This window comes from Phoca vitulina, unplaced genomic scaffold, assembly GCF_004348235.1.
Source record: "Phoca vitulina isolate PV1807 unplaced genomic scaffold, GSC_HSeal_1.0 scaffold6, whole genome shotgun sequence".
In the NCBI taxonomy this organism is placed as follows: Eukaryota; Metazoa; Chordata; class Mammalia; order Carnivora; family Phocidae; genus Phoca; species Phoca vitulina.
The window spans coordinates 34,076,309-34,094,885 of NW_022589709.1; the positions used below are offsets into that span (position 1 = coordinate 34,076,309).

At 41.0% G+C, this 18,577-nt stretch overlaps 1 protein-coding gene and 1 non-coding gene across 15 annotated transcripts in view; both read right to left on the reverse strand.

The window, feature by feature from the left end:
• Nucleotides 1-18,577, reverse strand: part of CAST (calpastatin) — a 115,360-nt gene that overhangs the window by 33,672 nt on the left and 63,111 nt on the right. For 8 of the 14 annotated variants that reach the window (XM_032403963.1, XM_032403954.1, XM_032403952.1 and 5 more), the window contains 12 exons: nucleotides 14,032-14,097; nucleotides 13,379-13,420; nucleotides 11,746-11,802; nucleotides 11,319-11,432; nucleotides 10,205-10,288; nucleotides 6,516-6,584; nucleotides 4,946-5,044; nucleotides 3,207-3,287; nucleotides 2,600-2,638; nucleotides 1,811-1,903; nucleotides 1,562-1,651; nucleotides 380-484 (listed from right to left, as the gene is read on the reverse strand). In XM_032403963.1, coding sequence (XP_032259854.1) covers nucleotides 380-484; nucleotides 1,562-1,651; nucleotides 1,811-1,903; nucleotides 2,600-2,638; nucleotides 3,207-3,287; nucleotides 4,946-5,044; nucleotides 6,516-6,584; nucleotides 10,205-10,288; nucleotides 11,319-11,432; nucleotides 11,746-11,802; nucleotides 13,379-13,420; nucleotides 14,032-14,097 — 939 coding nt within the window. The remainder of the gene's footprint in view (nucleotides 1-379; nucleotides 485-1,561; nucleotides 1,652-1,810; nucleotides 1,904-2,599; nucleotides 2,639-3,206; nucleotides 3,288-4,945; nucleotides 5,045-6,515; nucleotides 6,585-10,204; nucleotides 10,289-11,318; nucleotides 11,433-11,745; nucleotides 11,803-13,378; nucleotides 13,421-14,031; nucleotides 14,098-18,577) is intronic. The other 6 variants (XM_032403955.1, XM_032403953.1, XM_032403964.1 and 3 more) reach the window with 3 other exon arrangements.
• On the reverse strand, nucleotides 3,851-3,955 carry LOC116632548. Its single transcript, XR_004299463.1, has one exon. It is a non-coding gene; the product is annotated as a U6 spliceosomal RNA (small nuclear RNA).

Here is an 18,577-nt window from a genome sequence, read left to right on the forward strand (position 1 = left end):
ACCTGGTACCCCTCTGAAAATATACATTTCCACATCCACAAGAGCAGACAAACCTATTCCTCACCAAGCCACTGCCTCTATGTTATCTTGTTTCATCAGGCGTCACTGAAGCATTGGCAAAAGAGACTGGCATTCACTTTAAATATTAAAATTCTAGATGGTTTATAAGGCAAACTCTCAACTACCCTTCTTGGTTACTAACTACCCAGGAATGGAGATCTGAGTTAACCAGACTCTGAAAGTAAGACAGAATGAAGAGTAGTTTGTTTTTAATCTCCAATAAAGAAAAGCTGTGTGAGAATTCTAAACACGCATAACTGCATTTAGTTTCATAACCTGCAGACTGACAAGCTTTGTATATGAACTCCAAGGTCAGTACCTCGTCGACTTCCTTAACAGAGCTGAGATCGAGCTCAGGTTCTGGCTTCCGGCGGCCCAGCGAAGCTGAAAGAGCCTCCAGTGCTTGATCGCTCATTGTGTCCTGCTAAAAAGGAAAAATTTTGTGCATTAAAAAAGAGAACATCTCCTCAGCCTGAACAATCTAGCCACTACTTCGTGAAATCCCAATTTCAAATTTAGGAGTCGTGGATTAGGGAAGGACTTTTGGAAGGCAATTTTATCTGAAACCTAGCAAAAGAGAGAAAGAGAAAAGAAGTTACCAGTGAGAGAAACTGGGGCTGAGACACTTCTAGAGTGTCTTACACGGTGTGTACCCTCACAGGCACCCTTCACCCCTTATTTATCAAGCTATAACTATAATAATATTATTATGAAATACTTGTATCAAAAGAAAAGCTGCAAGAAGTGAACTTTCACTTTTCTGGTGTTCTTTTTTTAAAAAAATCTGTCTCTAAAAATAATTTCTGACAACCCTGTCCCTCAGCAAACTAGCTAAGCCCAGGAAGCTGGGAAACCTGGAGTGGCCCCGGCAGCCTTCTCTGAAGGCACAATGGCTGATGGCTGTAGGAACTCCTACTCTCAGGGTGTGGTGCTCTCACTGCTGCGCTGAGTCCACCAGATAAAAATAAACTGTGCCCTCCAGGAAGGGAGAGGCAGAGCGGATCCAACAGACACTGCTCCCCTGCAGGATCTGCACTGTCTCAGATGGAGCCTGTTTTCTCATCCAGCCTAGAGCTGCAGGACCACCGTGCAAGCTTTGTGATGATTAAGTGATCATGGTTCAGAGAAGTGAACAGAAGCAGCTAGGACAACATCCCACTAGTGACTCACAGGTCAAACTCCATTAAAAAAATCAGGGTGACAATTTACATTCCGAGAGTGCAAATTTTTTGGTGTCTTGTCTTTCTGTGTTTTTTAATGGTGAGAGACTCTTGTTTCACAACCAAGAAGACTGTGCTGAAATCATGAACAGCATCTGTAGAAACACAGAAGGCCTGCCTGGAGATAATCAATAGAACCCTGATTGGATTCACTAGTCCACACAAGCTCCTCATCAGAATAATGCTCTATTGGGATTATCCTGAATCAGCTAGATCAAGCTCAGGGAAGCTACTGCTATCAGATGGACCACAGTTATCTTCCAAGAAATTATTATTTATACCTCCTCCACCTTTCTTTTCTTCTCTCGGGGTGAAGCAGCACTTTTGATTACCGTGGCTGGCTGAGCTTTTAAAACCTTTTCTGTGGATTTCTGAAAGGCAAAGCACAAATGATTAGACTTATAGGGGGGAAAGAAGGGTCATTGTGATAACCAGAACTAAAAAGAAGTTGTTTTAAAGTTTTACATGGTTTCTAACAAGCTCTCCCCCGCCCCTGCAATTTCCCCCCCTGGTTATTTTGAAAACAATACCTCTTCCTTAATTTTCTTTCCACCAGGGGTAGGAGAAGAGCAGGTGAAGTCAGACGACAAAGCATCTATGGCATCACTGGGCCCCATGGGTTTCTAAAGAAACAGGCACCACGATGGGGAACACATGAGAGTCATTCAAGTTAAGGATCACAATATAAACTGAGCAAATGAAGAAGGACTTGACATTCCTTTACTACCAAATGAAGTACATTATCAAGTAACTCAGATGAAAGCCTATGTTTGGAAGGGAATGGCTGCTCACTCTTACTAGTTTCCCATTTCCCTCTTTTAAATGGATTCCATGTTAGGATATTCTCATTCTATTTTTATTAACATTTATTTTACCCTACAACTTTCTTGGCTCCACTCTTATTCCCTTCAAAAAAAACTACATAGGAAACCATGAGCACTGAAACAACCCCCATGTCCATCCCTTCCTCGGAACAGATGAAAACTTAATCTGATTTAGAGATGAGCCAGAGACACAATATAGAGAATCATGCCCTATCCCCCAACCCAAGATTTTTTTTTTAAGATTTATTTATTTGAGAGGGAGAGGCAGAGTGAACCCAAGTGAGGGGAGGGCTAGAGGGAGAGAGAGAATCTCAAGCAGACTCCCTGCTGAACACAGAGCCTGATGTGGGGCTCGATCTCATGACCCTGAGATCATGACCTGAGCTGAAACCAAGAGTTGGACACTTAACTGACTGAGCCACCCAGGCGCCCCCCACAACTAAAGATTTAAAAAAAGGTTAACTTGGATCTTAGAAGACATTTATGTAAACTCACCGAAGAGTCTGGAGGAGGCTCTGTGATACCTCCTTGTTTCTGAAACAAACATTAATTTGATCATGTTGAGAGCCCAAAATTAATTTTTACAACTGGCAAAGTGTACTGCTCAGCGAGTGTTATGGGTTGAATTGTGTCTTCCCAAAAGTCATATCGTTGGAAGTCCTAAACCCCTAGTACTCCAGCATATGACTGTATTTGGAGACTGGGCCTTTCAAGGGGTAATTTAGGTTAAATGAGGACATTAAGATGGGCACTGCTGTCCTTATAGAAGTGGGGAAATGTGGACCCAGAGATGCAGAGGGAAGATGGTCATGTACAAACCAAGGAGGGAGGCCTCAGCTCCCCGCCCCCACACACCCACGCTGCCCACACCCATTCCAGTCTTCTAGCCTCCCGGACTATAGGACAATGTATTTCTATGGTGCAAGCCACCCAGTCTGTGGACTGAGTCATGGCAGCCCTAGCAAACAGACACACTGGGAATAACAATTTCACATGCCCCATTATATTTTCTAAATTTAAAAAATGTGAATATATTGATGGGATAAAGATTATGTTCCAAAAAGCAAACAGTAAAGTAAAAGTAAATGATTATTTAACTTACTGCCAAAAGTTCCCTGTATTTTGGAGGAAGCGTGACTTCTCTTTTACCTAATTCCTCTATGTAGGTAGAAGTCATTGGATCCTGGAATAAAAACCACACACAGGGATATTATATAATTAATTAGTTGAGAACGTTATAAGCATATTCGGCAACCAAAGTACTGTTCCCATTAGCAGTTTATGGAGCTACTGAAATGAAATGTAAACCATTAAAAAGCCAACACTTTACACAACAATGAAATTCTAAGTTTATACAACACTTTATTTAATTAGCTTAACCCATATGTAATACTAGAAAATATTCAAACCATTATTTTAGAATCTTATATTAAAATATATTTTATTTTAAAATGTTTTTCACTATTTCCAATACATACGAAAGGGCAGTTAATAAAAAAATTCTCTATAACCTAATACCCAAGTCTTTCAGATGTAATGTCTAAGAAAAAAAGGATCAGCTAATGTATCCTGTTTAACCCTCTACAATCTCATTCATCTTCCTTGTTGGCCAGAGACAGTCACCATCCAGAACTTTATTATATCTATTGACTTAAAACTGAGCACATTTTAAAACAATTATTCCCTATGTAGGTATCCATAAACAATATACAGCATTACTTTGCATATTTTTTCTTTTTTTATTGAAAAAATATAGAATGCTTTATAAATTTGTGTGTCATCCTTGCAGAGGGGCCATGCTAATCCTCTCTGTGTCGTTCCAATTTTAGCATATGTGCTGCTACGGAGGACTACTTTGCATACTTTCAAATGTTATATAAATGGCATCATATTCTAGATATCATTCTGCATTTCTATTCAAAATTATGTTTTTGTAATGTATCCATGTTGATACATGAATAATTCATGTAGCCATGATACATGAAAATTCATATTTTAGTTCCATTACGTTATCTTGTCTGCTATTGATCAAAATCCTTTCCCAATGTTCCATCTGTTCTTGTAACTTCTGGTACACATGGGTAAGGCTCCCTCCAGGGAACCTCTCGAGATGGAACTGCCAGCTGAAGGGTAAGCACACCTTCAATATCCACAAGCGCTACATGAGCTGTCAGACTTCTGCACTTGGGCCAATCTGATGAGTGTGCAATGTTCTCTATATCTTACTATCATTTCTCTACTTCCTAGAGAATTTTATTGATTTATTAGCCAAACAAGTTTTCTCCTATTTTTCTACTGGGTTGTCTTTTTCATTTAAAAATTCTTCATAAATTCTAGAAACAAATCCTTTGTCATGTCTGTTGCAAGTATTTTCCTCCAGTCTATGGCATGTCTTTTTAATCTTTTTAATGTCAAGGGACATGCAATCTTTTTGCTTTTTAGGAGTTAGGAATGGGGATGAGCTGAGGGTGTAAATTTCTAGAAGTCGAAATAAGGTCAAGTCATAGGATGGGAAGTATCTGAAAATCAAAAGAAGTTCAAGTCCAATAAACTTAAATCTCCAGGACAGAAAAATCTTTGTGACCTGATAAGGTGTATCCCAGCGCCAGTCACAACATGGACAATCAATCAATGTTTGCTGAACCAATGTAATAGTATAGTTGCCACAGGACAAACCATTTCCATTCCCAACACTAATTTTTAGTTGCTATTATTGATAGTGACACCATCCTGCTTCTCTTCAAGCCATAGAACATTAGGTATTTGGTGCCTCATGACCATGAACTTATTTGCTTTCCTACCCATTAAGTATGCATCTTTACAGATATCAAAATCACATACTGAAATTTCAGGTCCAGTATACACTGTGTTATCTTCTTCAGTTTCTTCAGGTCCTCCTAGGGTGTCTATTAAGTCATCCAAAGCAGAGTCCATGTCTGACTAGAAAAGAAAGAGAGCAGGTATTTAAATGCTATTTGTAATACATATTTCACTTCTGATTTTTTTAACTAAAAAAAAAAAAAAAAAAACAAGAAAAAAAAATTCTGTACAGAAAAACACCAAACATCAAAAGTTCTTCAAACATCAAAATAGTTAAAATCTGGTCTCTAATAGACTTTATGACATAAGGTCCCAGAGTACACATTCTAGGTTGGAAGGACAGAAAGCCATGTTCAAGTAAGAATCACAACTTCAGGGGTGCCCGGGTGGCTCAGTAAGTAAGAATCACAACTTCAGGGGTGCCCGGGGGGCTCAGTAAGTAAGAATCACAACTTCAGGGGTGCCCGGGGGGCTCAGTTGGCTGGGTGTCTGACTCCTGATTTTGGCTCAGGTTTTGATCTCAGGGTTACGGGATCAAGCCCTGCATAAGGCTCCACCCTGGGCGGGAAGCCCGCTTATTAAGATTCTCTCTCCCCCTCTCCCTCTGCCCCTCACCCCCTTAAAAAAAAAATCACAACTTCAGTAAATCTAATGGCATTAACTACATGAACAAATGGATGGTTTGTTAAAGCTGCCAGTCCAATGTAATGACAGTTTAAAAAAAAATGATCATGTTACTGTATGCAATAGGAGAAATAGCTTGGTATTTATCACTTATCAGTAGTTTTCCTACTTATCAGTTTTTTGAGTTACATATTGACAAAGAACTCCAACAAAATCTCTATATAGCACCTCTTCCAAATAGAGTATTTCAAAAATGGATTGCCTGTGTTCTTTCATTCATTTGTGGTTTTTTGTTCTCTTGCTTGCCCGAAGATGTTTACAAAGCAAATTACCTGAAAGGAATGTTAAGCTTACAAGAAGTGACAATTTACTCTGTCGATATGGACTTTAATCAGTATAATGAATGAGAGTGCCTCCATCCTATCTCTGAGGTTAAAAATGATTCAGTGTGAAGAGTATGCTGCATTTAAAAGGGAAAACAAGAATTCTGGGAAAGACCCTTTATTTACTTTATTTAACTAAGATTAAAAATGATTAATTTTTTTCCCTTCAACTACCATATTCCCACTACAATTTTAGGAACTCACCTGATCATGTCATACAATTTGGGACCTCTTAGCTTTAGACCCATTCATTTGAGAATTTCAGAATGAGGAAGTGCCTTATACTCTTTAGTGACACCTCTGGTTAAAGAAGTTATATTTCCAAGAGAGAAACTGGAATGTAAACTCCACGGGATGTAACGAGTTTTCAGAACAGAGGGTTACAATATAAAATCTTACAAACATACCCCCCCCCGCAAAAAAAAAAAATCACACTTTTAGCTTATGGTGATAATTCACTAAAAAGGTCTTTACGTTAATCCCACCTCATATGGTTTGCCCTTGAAAAAAATCAGATCAAGAATAACTATAGAGACCATGAATAAATAAGTATCTGATGTAGAAATGCACTGCTATCTTCATACCTTTCCAGATGGTTTACCCGGTTTGGATTCAACTGGTACAGCCGACGTTAATGATTTCTTTTCTTTTTTCTGGTGAGGTTTTAGAAAGAAATAAAAACTCCTTCTCACACATCTTTATTCAATAATTTAACAAATTCAAATTGAATGATTAAATAATCCAATAAAATTCAATGATATTACATATTTAAAAATGAGTTCATTGAAATATTAATAGCATTGATCATATACTGAACACCTGTTCTCAGCCAGGTAACATGTTGTATGCATTCTATCCTCTATCAGGACAGCGTAAATAACATTAATTTCATTTAGTGATAAGGATAGCAGACGCAGAGAGGTTAAGTAATTTTTCCCAGGTCACACAGTAAAGGAAAGACCAAGGCTTGAATCTAGAACTGCATCTCTTTCTTTGTGGCTCTTGGTTGCCTCCCCCCAGGATCCACAGTCAGTCTGCAGCGCTCAGGACTTTTTTTCTCTAAGCGGCCACTTCTCCCTGTTGCTCTTTCAATCTCTGCCTGCACACAGTAAGACCTCCACACTCCCGGCTTTAGCATTTCATCATCCACTCCTTTCTTAATCTCCCTACAATGAATTTCCTTCCCAGCACTGTTTCAGTTGCTCTTTCAAAGACTGCCAACAACCCTCCGATCTGCAATCTCCATGCCTCCCCCAGACAGAATTGTCTCTGAAGTCTGACCTCAGTAAGCACCCCTCTCGTTATCATCCCAGTCCTCCCCTGGCATCTGTGCCATCTGGTCTCTGCCATCTCTTCTGCTTTGCCCCCAGGCCTACCCACTGCGCATGTTTCTGCCCAGCACTGGGGGTCCTAAGTGGAATCATTTTCTGGGGCCAGGGCTGAGCGCTTGCGGGGACCGGCAGGAACTAGACGGGTGAAGGAGTCAGGCTGAAAACAACAGGACACTATCGCACGTGGAGGTCTCTGAAACACAGGCAGCAGAGCGTGGGGGTGGAGAGCACACCAGCTCCCAGGCGCTGGCCGCAGGAGTCATCTGGCAGGTCACCTCTTCTGTAGCTCAGTATCGTCATGTGTGACAGGGACTGCACCTACCTCGGGGCCTTGTGAGGACTGGATAAACTCAGCTAGTGAAGTGTGGAAGCCAGTGTTTGGTACATGCTAAGCACCACCTGGGTACTTGTTGTCTGATTAAGTGCTAAATAAGTGATGACTGCAACTGTTAAAAACACCGTGGGGGCCAGCAGGGTGAGAGGCTGAGTCTGGGCAACTGAATCCACTTCCAGGATTCAACCACAACCTTATGCAGATATTCATTCATATTTGTTCTCCCCTCCTCCCTACCCACCCCCTCCCCAGCCTTCTGCTCACTCTCTCCATTCTCCTGTACTTCAAAACAACATTCATTCCAATTGCCTCTCTACACACCTCTCTCCAACATTCCAAATCAGCCTATCCAAACTCAGACCACTTTTCACGCTCAACCTTCTGACTCTGTCCACCAGTAGTGGTAACCAGGGACCAGCTCGAAATTTAGGGAGGCGCTCACTCTCAGCATCTGAATGGGCCCTGTGCTTGCAGGAACCTGACAGCAATCCCCGCCTCACCTTAGGGTTACCTACCCTAGTTCATCCAGACCCTGACGCCCCAGGTTATCTCAGAGTTGATGTGACCATTGCCCACTGCAGGCAATCATTTTCTAAAACCCAAAGATTTCCCTCGGCAATGCCTCCTGCATTTCTCCCCACTATCTCACTCTATCCTAGCTCTAAGTTACACTAAATTAGGACTCGTCAGGACTAGGGCACAGTCCTTGACCAGCCTTCTGATCTCTGGTCCCGTATCATCCACCCACTGCGGTCCCCCAGTCCTGCAGCTGGGTGCACTCACATCATTGGTCTGCTCTCTAACCTTCAACGCTGAATAGCTACCACCCCTGTAAACTCCTCTCAGCATTCCCCACAGCTGTGCCTGGACCCGTCTTTCTGGTCTTACATTCCCACCGCTCACCCTCCCAGTGCCCCACCCATGGTCGAATGTGCTTTGTACCCAGAACACATCTCACACTTTTCCACTCTGATGCATTTGCAAGCCTGCAATCCTAGCTATCCTTCACGCCCAACTCAAATTGGATCTACTCAGAGTGCCGTGGATTCCTGCAAACTGACAGAATCCCTTGGTTCCTCAACTCAACAGCTCCTTATAGGGGCCTGTCTTAATCTGCCTTGGAATGCAGTCCCCGGAGATTCCATCTTCTTCCCACTCCTGGACGGGCTAGCCTGCAGCTAGGGAGTCCTGCGGTCACACCACAGTGCTTTAAATGTGGTACGTACCCCCCCACTCCCCAAAAGGAAGATCTGATCAATCCCATTTTATGGGAGACGAATCAGAGGCAAACAAAAGTGAAATGCTTTGCCCCAAGTTCGAGCACAGGTCAATGCACTCCAGACTTCCACATAAGCCTCTTATTTTACTGTTTAGCTTTCACTTTTTCCCTGGCTACTTTATACCTAGCACAAAATTTCAGAATGATTACATTTTTAAGTCTTTTCGAACAAATCTAATCCTCTGTCTTAAATCTATCCATTTTTCAAGCCATTTCATCTAAGTACCCCTCATCAACACCACACAGTAACGTGTATCCCCAGAGTGGGGACAGGGGTGCGAGTCTCAAGATCATATTCAAGTGGTCTGCTGGAAGAAAACACATTTTTTTAAAATTTGAGTATTTTCATTTAAACGTTAAGTTTTGCTATCACTCCAAACAATATCTGCATTAGTTTGGACACAAACTAATGCGCCTCTTCCTTTTCAAGATCTGAGAAGAACTGATCTTTCTAGGAGAGGTGCCGTACTTTTATACTATGACTTTCCTCACCATCTAGCCTGCAGGGGAATAACTTTCCCATTTTGAAAAGCAGGAAAACAGATACATACATGTGACTTTAAAAAAAAAAGTTTCATTTCCATCTTCTTCTTTTCTTATTCCAGAGAGATAGGTAGCATTTCTAGGGAGACATGGCCTCTAAACCGATAACTGACTCTGCATTGCTATGGGTAGAAACAGTAGACTACTTCCCATCTTACGTCTCCAGGCTAGTACCTGAAAGAGCTCCTCAAGTGATCTAAGGAAGACTCGCCCATCATTAGTCAGAGGGACACACATCTCTCTCCTGGGAGGGCTGGAACGTCTCCTTCCGAAACTTCCCCCATCAACTCATGGAGAGGTCCGGACTGTTGGTGACTTACTCATATCAAGAGAGATGCTGTCCATGATGAAAGCTGAGAGAAGTGCTTGTTCAAATATAGCAATTTTATTTGCTTTATTTCAAACCTATAAATCTTGAAAGCAGGATCTGAGTCAACTCACATTTTAATTTTCTTGGTACTGATACCACGCCTTATACATGGCAGGTGTTCAGTAAGTATTTATTGAATATATGAATTCTTAAATCAGTTTTGCTATCCTGCTCATTCTATATCCTTTAGATATAGAATGCTCTTCTTCATTAAATTTCACATAAGAACAGTGCTCGGTTTTCCCAAATACCGGTTGTTTGAGTGTGGCAGCACCACAACCCCGAATGGTCCCTGAGAAGCAGACATAAAGCCCAGGGGTCTGGAAGGGGTCTTCAGCAAGCACGCATTTCTCACGGAACCGACCCCAGAGGCGGCAAGGCCCGCGTACGCTCTATGCCCGCCTGTGTGCGCTCACCTGTTTAGCCGGGGTGGCAGATGCTGCAGCTGCCCCAGCAACGACACCCTCCCCGCCGGCAGAAACTGCATCCTGTGATTTAGTCTAAAGGGGGGGAAAAAAGATGAACAGAACTAAGTACCTTTGAATGACTATTTTCAAGATCATGCATTGCAAGTATCACTACCGAGCCAGTTCACCACCACAGACATCTTGCAGAGGGACGGGTACCAGCTCCTACTGCACACGGTACAACCCTGGGCAGCGCATGAGGCTGGACTCCAGAGCTGACAGGGTCCGTGCAGCCGCACAGAGTCCAGTGGGCCAGCGAGGGGCCGCGATGAACTGGACTACATACACCAGGTATAAAGCTCGAGTCAATTGTTGCTGTATAACCTGCTTTTTCCGGAGGAGCTAGAAATTTGGATTTTATATGAAACACTAGGACTTTAATTGTTGGCAGCTCATTAAAAATAATTTCAATACTATTGCAAGCCAAACAGAATAGACTTGAAACACATAAATGGCTGCATACAACTGGTGGGCCAGAAACATGTAACCTCTTCTTTCAAGTGCATTGTTAAGCAGGCCTACTTGACGTCTTCCAAGAGCTCTTGATGGAAGAGTTCTTCTCATAAATGTTTATTCTTCTAATAGTTGACCTCCATTAGCTGTGCAAATAAGGAATCTTCTTCTGGCTCTATAAATTCATCTCTCCTACAACAAAATTCTCAACACCTCTTTCAGACTGCCATGTAAAGAGCAGATCATACAGACCATGTGTGGTCCTACAGCCCTGAGGAGAGGGGTCCAGGAGGCAAGCTCTATCCCAAGCTTCCTGCCTATGAGACACCAGAGACGGCTGACTTGCAGTCATGACTGGGCATTGCTGGGCAGCAGAAGCTGGACCAAAAGTCCCCACAACCCATCTGATGTACTTCTTGAACTTTTCACAGGGCCGAGTTTCCAAAAAGCTATTTGCAAAACCAGCAAAATGATAGCCCCAAATCATTACAATACGAAGTACATTCAGCATAGTTCCACAGATTCAACGACACATGTCCATGTAGATGGAGGACCTGCATCTTATTCCCTATTTGATAGTAGTGTTTTCTTATCAATCTGACTTATTTACCTTTGGTTTTGTTGATTTCTCTGACGTCAGCTGCTCACTTGATCTGGACACCGCTTTTTCCTTATGAACATGCTTGCTTTCTGTATCTGATGCATGCTTGGGTAGGCTCTTTGGCTGAAACACACACACACCACACTGTTTACAAGATGACAAACACCAATGCTTTTCTCTGTGTGATGCCAAATGTTCCTAACAGTTGTGTTCTATGTAGTTTTGAATTGTACTAATCTCAATTCATGTGACATCAGTGTGATTACTTTGAGGTACACATCCCTCCTTCCCATTAGTAAACTGCAAATCCTACTATTGCCACATGGTGGTGCCATTATAGCCAGAAAAACAAACACAAATGACAGTTCAAAATTCTATCCCTCACACACACACACAAGGCTTCACCCATCATCAAGTCCTAAGGATGATCGTTTACCTCTTTGTGTTCCTTTGGCTTTACTTCTCGGGTTTTTTTCTCATGAACCACAGATGGCTGTCAATTTCAAAAGATAAAATCTCAATTACATCGGAGACCTTTCTTTTATTTTTTTCCAAATAGGCTCAAGAACAAAAATCCCAATTAGACCCTTCTGCCTCTCTTGGGAAAGGCCCACTTAGAGAAATACACATGTGCTACCTGTCAAGAGTTACCCTCCCAACAGACTGATAATGACAACAATAAGAGTACTGAAAAATTTAGTATTTCATTTAGAAAGATTTTTCAACTAGGTATGTATCTCTAACTCACTGGCTGTGTTTTACAATTCATACAGATCATTTGGTAACTGCAGTTCTAATCACAGAGATGTCACATGAGCACTGTGACCTCTGAATTTATTGATAGGGAATCCCACTCTAGAAGTTCTTTTAAAAATCTCCCTTCAGGGGCGCCTGGGTGGCTCAGTCGTTAAGCGTCTGCCTTCGGCTCAGGTCATGATCCCAGGGTCCTGGGATCGAGCCCCGCATCGGGCTCCCTGCTCCATGGGAAGCCTGCTTCTCCCTCTCCCACTCCCCCTGCTTGTGTTCCCTCTCTCGCTGTGTCTCTGTCAAATAAATAAATAAAATCTTTAAAAAAAAAAAAAAAATCTCCCTTCATAGGAGATGAACACTGTAATTTAATGATTTACATTGTCTTTTCGGTATTACAACTAGAGAAGGAGGTAACACCAGAAACCCAATTCTCTTGAGTTTGGGCAGTCAAAACATTTCAATATGGAGTAGTGGACAAGTTCCAGCTTGCTGGTGAATTCCTGCTCTACAGTGGGGCTATGGAATTATCATCCTGAGGGGATGGGAACCCAGAGGTCCCACATAAAATCAGATAAGCCTTACCTTCTACCCAGATGACCTCACCTTTGCCTCCATTTCAAGTACATCTCTGTGCTTTCCCGCATCAAACCTTGCACTCTTATCTGAGTGCTTAAGCATGCTCACTTAAAAGAAGTAATGTGTAGCATCTTAGGAAGGAGAAACATTTGCCCTAACTGCAGACACCCTGGGGTCCATCTCCACATGGATACAGACTGGCTGGCTGTCAATCTAGATGGCCATGAGTCAGGAAGCCATTCCCAAGGGAAAGTCAGAGCTGTCTCCTGAGAACCTGATAACCAGTTCCACAAGCTGAGATAAGACTGTTAATAAGATAAACCTGCGGGCCTCTTGGGAAAGACTCATCTGTAAGTCATCTAGGTGCTGAGTTCAGAAGACACATGTACTCTGGATGTCCCATCTTTTTTAAAGTAATTGGATGCTCATTGCCCTTTGTCCTTTCTCCTTTGTTCCTGCTGTTTGTTAACAGTTACTTCACCTCTAACAAAAATCTAGATTTGAACAAAATGCCTTCTGAAACATACTGTTCTCAGGTATAAAATACATTCATTTTTACAATATATGTATTTATTATAACTAATCACTTATGCTCTGTATAATGTTTAAAAAGGTAATCCAAAATTAATTAAATTAGCTGACAAAAATTCATTTTCCCATTCAGTAGCACCAACAGAGGGAATTGGTATTCATTATTATTACTAAGAATCCAAGTAACTCACTAGTTGACTTAAATCACTTACCTTAGTTGACTGTGACTTCTTCTCAGGTTCTGTTTTTGCAGCCTAAACTCAGAAAAATACAGAAAGGGGAGAGGGAAGGAATTAAGGAAGAAAGGAAAAATAGACATAGTTTACAAGGTTTAACATAGATTTTCTTCAACTAAGAAAGCTCAGAGGAGAGGACTTTGATGTAAATATAAACTCTATGAGTTAAGTTTACTATACTTTGCTTGGCATTTTAACTCTTTAGTAAACATTTAAGCACTCGGATATTCTACTCTTACCTTCAGACAGCAGTTTACATCTTACTTTTGTTATGTGTATCAAAGATACTTAAACATTTATTACTATGAACATTGTAGCTAATATATAAGCAAAATGAAATACAAATCCTCATCCTTCAAAGGCAATGACATATCTCTGAGTGAAATACCATGGGTTTTTGGCTACCAGTGTGAAACAATGGGATGGTGACAGAGCCAAGAGCTGTAGAAAACAGTGACATTTAGTTTTAGTGCCAGAGTATCAGCGATGGGTCACTAAGGCCTACCAGAAAGTCTGCGATGGGTGAGAGAGTTACGGAAGATCTGGAACTGCCATTATTAGTGTGTGCTAAGCAGGTGAAGTGGCCATTAGCAAAGAGAAACATCCCCTAGTATGATGAACCACATCACCTGTTTTTTGTGTCTTTTCTTGTTAGGAGAATGCTGTCGTTCCGTCTGTTTGCTGATTGGAACAGCCTAATACAAGAGCAAAGCCCCAAGTGTGATTTTATTTTATCTGACAATCAAATAGGTAACCTGTATCATAGGGCTAAACGTTTCTATCAAATACCCTTCCGCTCAGCTACTGCATCTACTCCATGCATATGTACATAACTCCAAGAAGCTGCAGACACTAAAATTCTAAAGCCTCCAGCAAATATTCCAGTTTTGATTTACTTTTTTTCGGTGGTAAGAATCTGCAAGATTGCCATTAGGAAAACTAACTTCTGACCCCTCTCCTTCACCTTCACTGTGTACAGGCGGCTTGGGCCAATTTTTTCCACCTTTATTTCTAACATTTGGTTACAAACAAATCAACAGTCACAAGTGGTGTCAAAAGTTTTCTGAAATTTTACAATTCTGTAAATAGTGCACAGATTTTTATTGCACAATATAATCTAAATTTCTAGGAATGCTTCAGAAGAGCTGGTTGTGTCCCATGGTCCATAGTCTCTCATGGTTCATCTCCCTCTCTGATTTTTCCCCCTTCAGATTTCCCTCCCTAACTAAAGGAATTTGCAAACACGAAACCAGCCCTACAAGAAATATTGAAAGGGGTCCTCTAAGCAAAGAGAGAGCCTAAAAGCAACATAGACCAGAAAGGAACACAAACAATATACAGCAACAGTCACTTTACAGGCAATACAATGGCACTAAATTCCTATCTTTCAATAGTTACCCTGAATGTAAATGGGCTAAATGCTCCAATCAAAAGACACAGGCTATCAGATTGGATTAAAAAACAAGACCCATCAATATGCTGTCTGCAAGAGACTCATTTTAGAACCAAAGACACCCCCAGATTTAAAGTGAGGGGGTGGAAAACCAATTACCATGCTAATGGACACCAAAAGAAAGCTGGGGTGGCAATCCTTATATTAGACAAATTAGATTTTAAACCAGACTGTAATAAGAGATGAGGAAGGACACTATATCCTACTTAAAGGGTCTATCCAACAAGAAGATCTAACAATTGTAAATATCTATGCCCCTAACATGGGAGCAGCCAATTATATAAGGCAATTAATAACAAAAGCAAAGAAACACATCGACAACAATACAATAATAGTGGGGGACTTTAACACCCCCCTCACTGAAATGGACAGATCGTCTAAGCAAAAGATCAACAAGGAAATAAAGACTTTAAATGACACACTGGACCAAATGGACTTCACAGACATATTCAGAACATTCCATCCCAAAGCAACGGAATACACATTCTTCTCTAGTGCCCATGGAACATTCTCCAGAATAGATCACATCCTAGGTCATAAATCAGGTCTCAACCGGTACCAAAAGACTGGGATCATTCCCTGCATATTTTCAGACCACAATGCTTTGAAACTAGAACTCCATCACAAGAGGAAAGTCAGAAAGAACTCAAATACATGGAGGCTAAAGAGCATCCTACTGAAGAATGAATGGGTCAACCAGGAAATTAAAGAAGAATTAAAAAAATTCATGGAAACCAATGAAAATGAAAACACAACTATTCAAAATCTTTGGGATACAGCAAAGGCAGCCCTAAGAGGTAAGTATATAGCAATACAAGCCTTTCTCAAGAAACAAGAAAGGTCTCAAGTACACAACCTAACCCTACACCTAAAGGAGCTGGAGAAAGAACAGCAAATAAAGCCTAAACCCAGCAGGAGAAGAGAAATAATAAAGATCAGAGCAGAAATCAATGAAATAGAAACCAAAAGAACAGTAGAACAGATCAACGAAACTAGGAGCTGGTTCTTTGAAAGAATTAACAAGATTGATAAACCCCTGGCCAGACTTATCAAAAAGAAAAGAGAAATGACCCAAATCAACAAAATCATGAATGAAAGAGGAGAAATCACAACCAACACCAAAGAAATACAAACAATTATAAGAACATATTATGAGCAACTCTATGCCAGCAAATTAGATAACCTGGAAGAAATGGATGCATTCCTAGAGATGTATCAAACTACCAAAACTGAACCAGGAAGAAATAGAAAACCTGAACAGACCTATAACCACTAAGGAAATTGAAGCAGTCATCAAAAATCTCCCAAAACACAAAAGCCCAGGGCCAGATGGCTTCCCAGGGGAATTCTACCAAACATTTCAAGAAGAATTAATACCTATTCTTCTGAAACTGTTCCAAAAAATAGAAATGGAAGGAAAACTTCCAAACTCATTTTATGAGGCCACCATTACCTTGATCCCAAAACCAAAGACCCCATCAAAAAGGAGAATTACAGACCAATATCCCTGATGAACCTGGATGCAAAAATTCTCACCAAAATACTAGCCAATAGGATCCAACAGTACATTAAAAGGATTATTCACCATGACCAAGTGGGATTTATCCCTGGGCTGCAAGGTTGGTTCAACATCCGCAAATCAATCAACGTGATACAATACATTAACAAAAGAAAGAACAAGAATCATATGATCCTCTCAATAGATGCAGAAAAAGCATTTGACAATGTACAGCATCCTTTCTTGATCAAAACTCTTCAGAGTATAGGCATAGAGGGTACATACCTCAATATCATAAAAGCCATCTATGAAAAACCTACAGCGAATATCATTCTCAATGGGGAAAAACTGAGAGCTTTCCCCCTAAGGTCAGGAACGCGGCAGGGATGTCCACTATCACCACTGCTATTCAACATAGTATTGGAAGTCCTAGCCACAGCAATCAGACAACAAAAAGAAATCAAAGGCATCCAAATCGGCAAAGAAGAAGTCAAACTCTCACTCTTTGCAGATGATATGATACTTTATGTGGAAAATCCCAAAGACTCCACCCCAAAACTGCTAGAACTCATACAGGCATTCAGTCAAGTGGCAGGATATAAAATCAATGCACAGAAGTCAGTGGCATTCCTATACACCAACAACAAGTCAGAAGAAAGAGAAATTAAGGAGTCGATCCCATTTACAATTGCACCCAAAACCATAAGATACCTAGGAATAAATCTAACCAAAGAGGCAAAGGATCTGTACTCAGAAAACTATAAAATACTCATGAAAGAAATTGAGGAAGACACAAAGAAATGGAAAAACGTTCCATGCTCATGGATTGGAAGAACAAATATTGTGAAGATGTCAATCCTACCTAGAGCAATCTACACATTCAATGCAATCCCCATCAAAATACCATCCACTTTCTTCAAAGAAATGGAACAAATAATCCTAAAATTTGTATGGAACCAGAAAAGACCCCGCATAGCCAGAGGAATGTTGAAAAAGAAAAGCAAAGCTGGCGGCATCACAATTCCGGACTTCCAGCTCTATTACAAAGCTGTCATCATCAAGACAGTATGGTACTGGCACAAAAACAGACACATAGATCAATGGAACAGAATAGAGAGCCCAGAAATGGACCCTCAACTCTATGGTCAACTAATCTTTGACAAAGCAGGAAAGAATGTCCAATGGAAAAAAGACAGTCTCTTCAACAAATGGTGTTGGGAAAATTGGACAGCCACATGCAGAAGAATGAAACTGGACCATTTCCTTACACCACACACAAAAATAGACTCCAAATGGTTGAAAGACCTCAATGTGAGACAGGAGTCCATCAAAATCCTAAAGGAGAACACAGGCAGCAACCTCTTCGACCTCAGCCGCAGCAACTTCTTCCTAGAAACATTGCCAAAGGCAAGGGAAGCAAGGGCAAAAATGAACTATTGGGACTTCATCAAGATAAAAAGCTTTTGCAAAGCAAAGGAAACAGTCAACAAAACCAAAAGACAACTGACAGAATGGGAGAAGATATTTGCAAATGACATATCAGAAAAAGGGCTAGTATCCAAAATCTATAAAGAACTCATCAAACTCAACACCAAAAGAACAAAGAATCCAATCAAGAAATGGGCAGAAGACATGAACAGACATTTTTCCAAAGAAGACATCCAAATGGCCAACAGACATATGAAAAAGTGCTCAATATCGCTCGGCATCAGGGAAATCCAAATCAAAACCTCAATGAGATACCACCTCACACCAGTCAGAATGGCTAAAATTAACAAGTCAGGAAATGACAGATGTTGGCGGGGATGCGGAGAAAGGGGAACCCTCCTACACTGTTGGTGGGAATGCAAGCTGGTGCAGCCCCACTCTGGAAAACAGTATGGAGGTTCCTCAAAAAGTTGAAAATAGAGCTACCATATGATCCAGCAATTGCACTACTGGGTATTTACCCCAAAGATACAAAAGTAGGGATCCGAAAGGGTACGTGCATCCCGATGTTTATAGCAGCAATGTCCACAATAGCCAAACTGCGGAAAGAGCCAAGATGTCCATCAACAGATGAATGGATAAAGAAGATGTGGTATATATATACAATGGAATATTATGCAGCCATCAAAAGGAATGAGATCTTGCCATTTGCAACGACGTGGATGGAACTGGAGGGTATTATGCTGAGCGAAATAAGTCAAACAGAGAAAGACATGTATCATATGACCTCACTGAT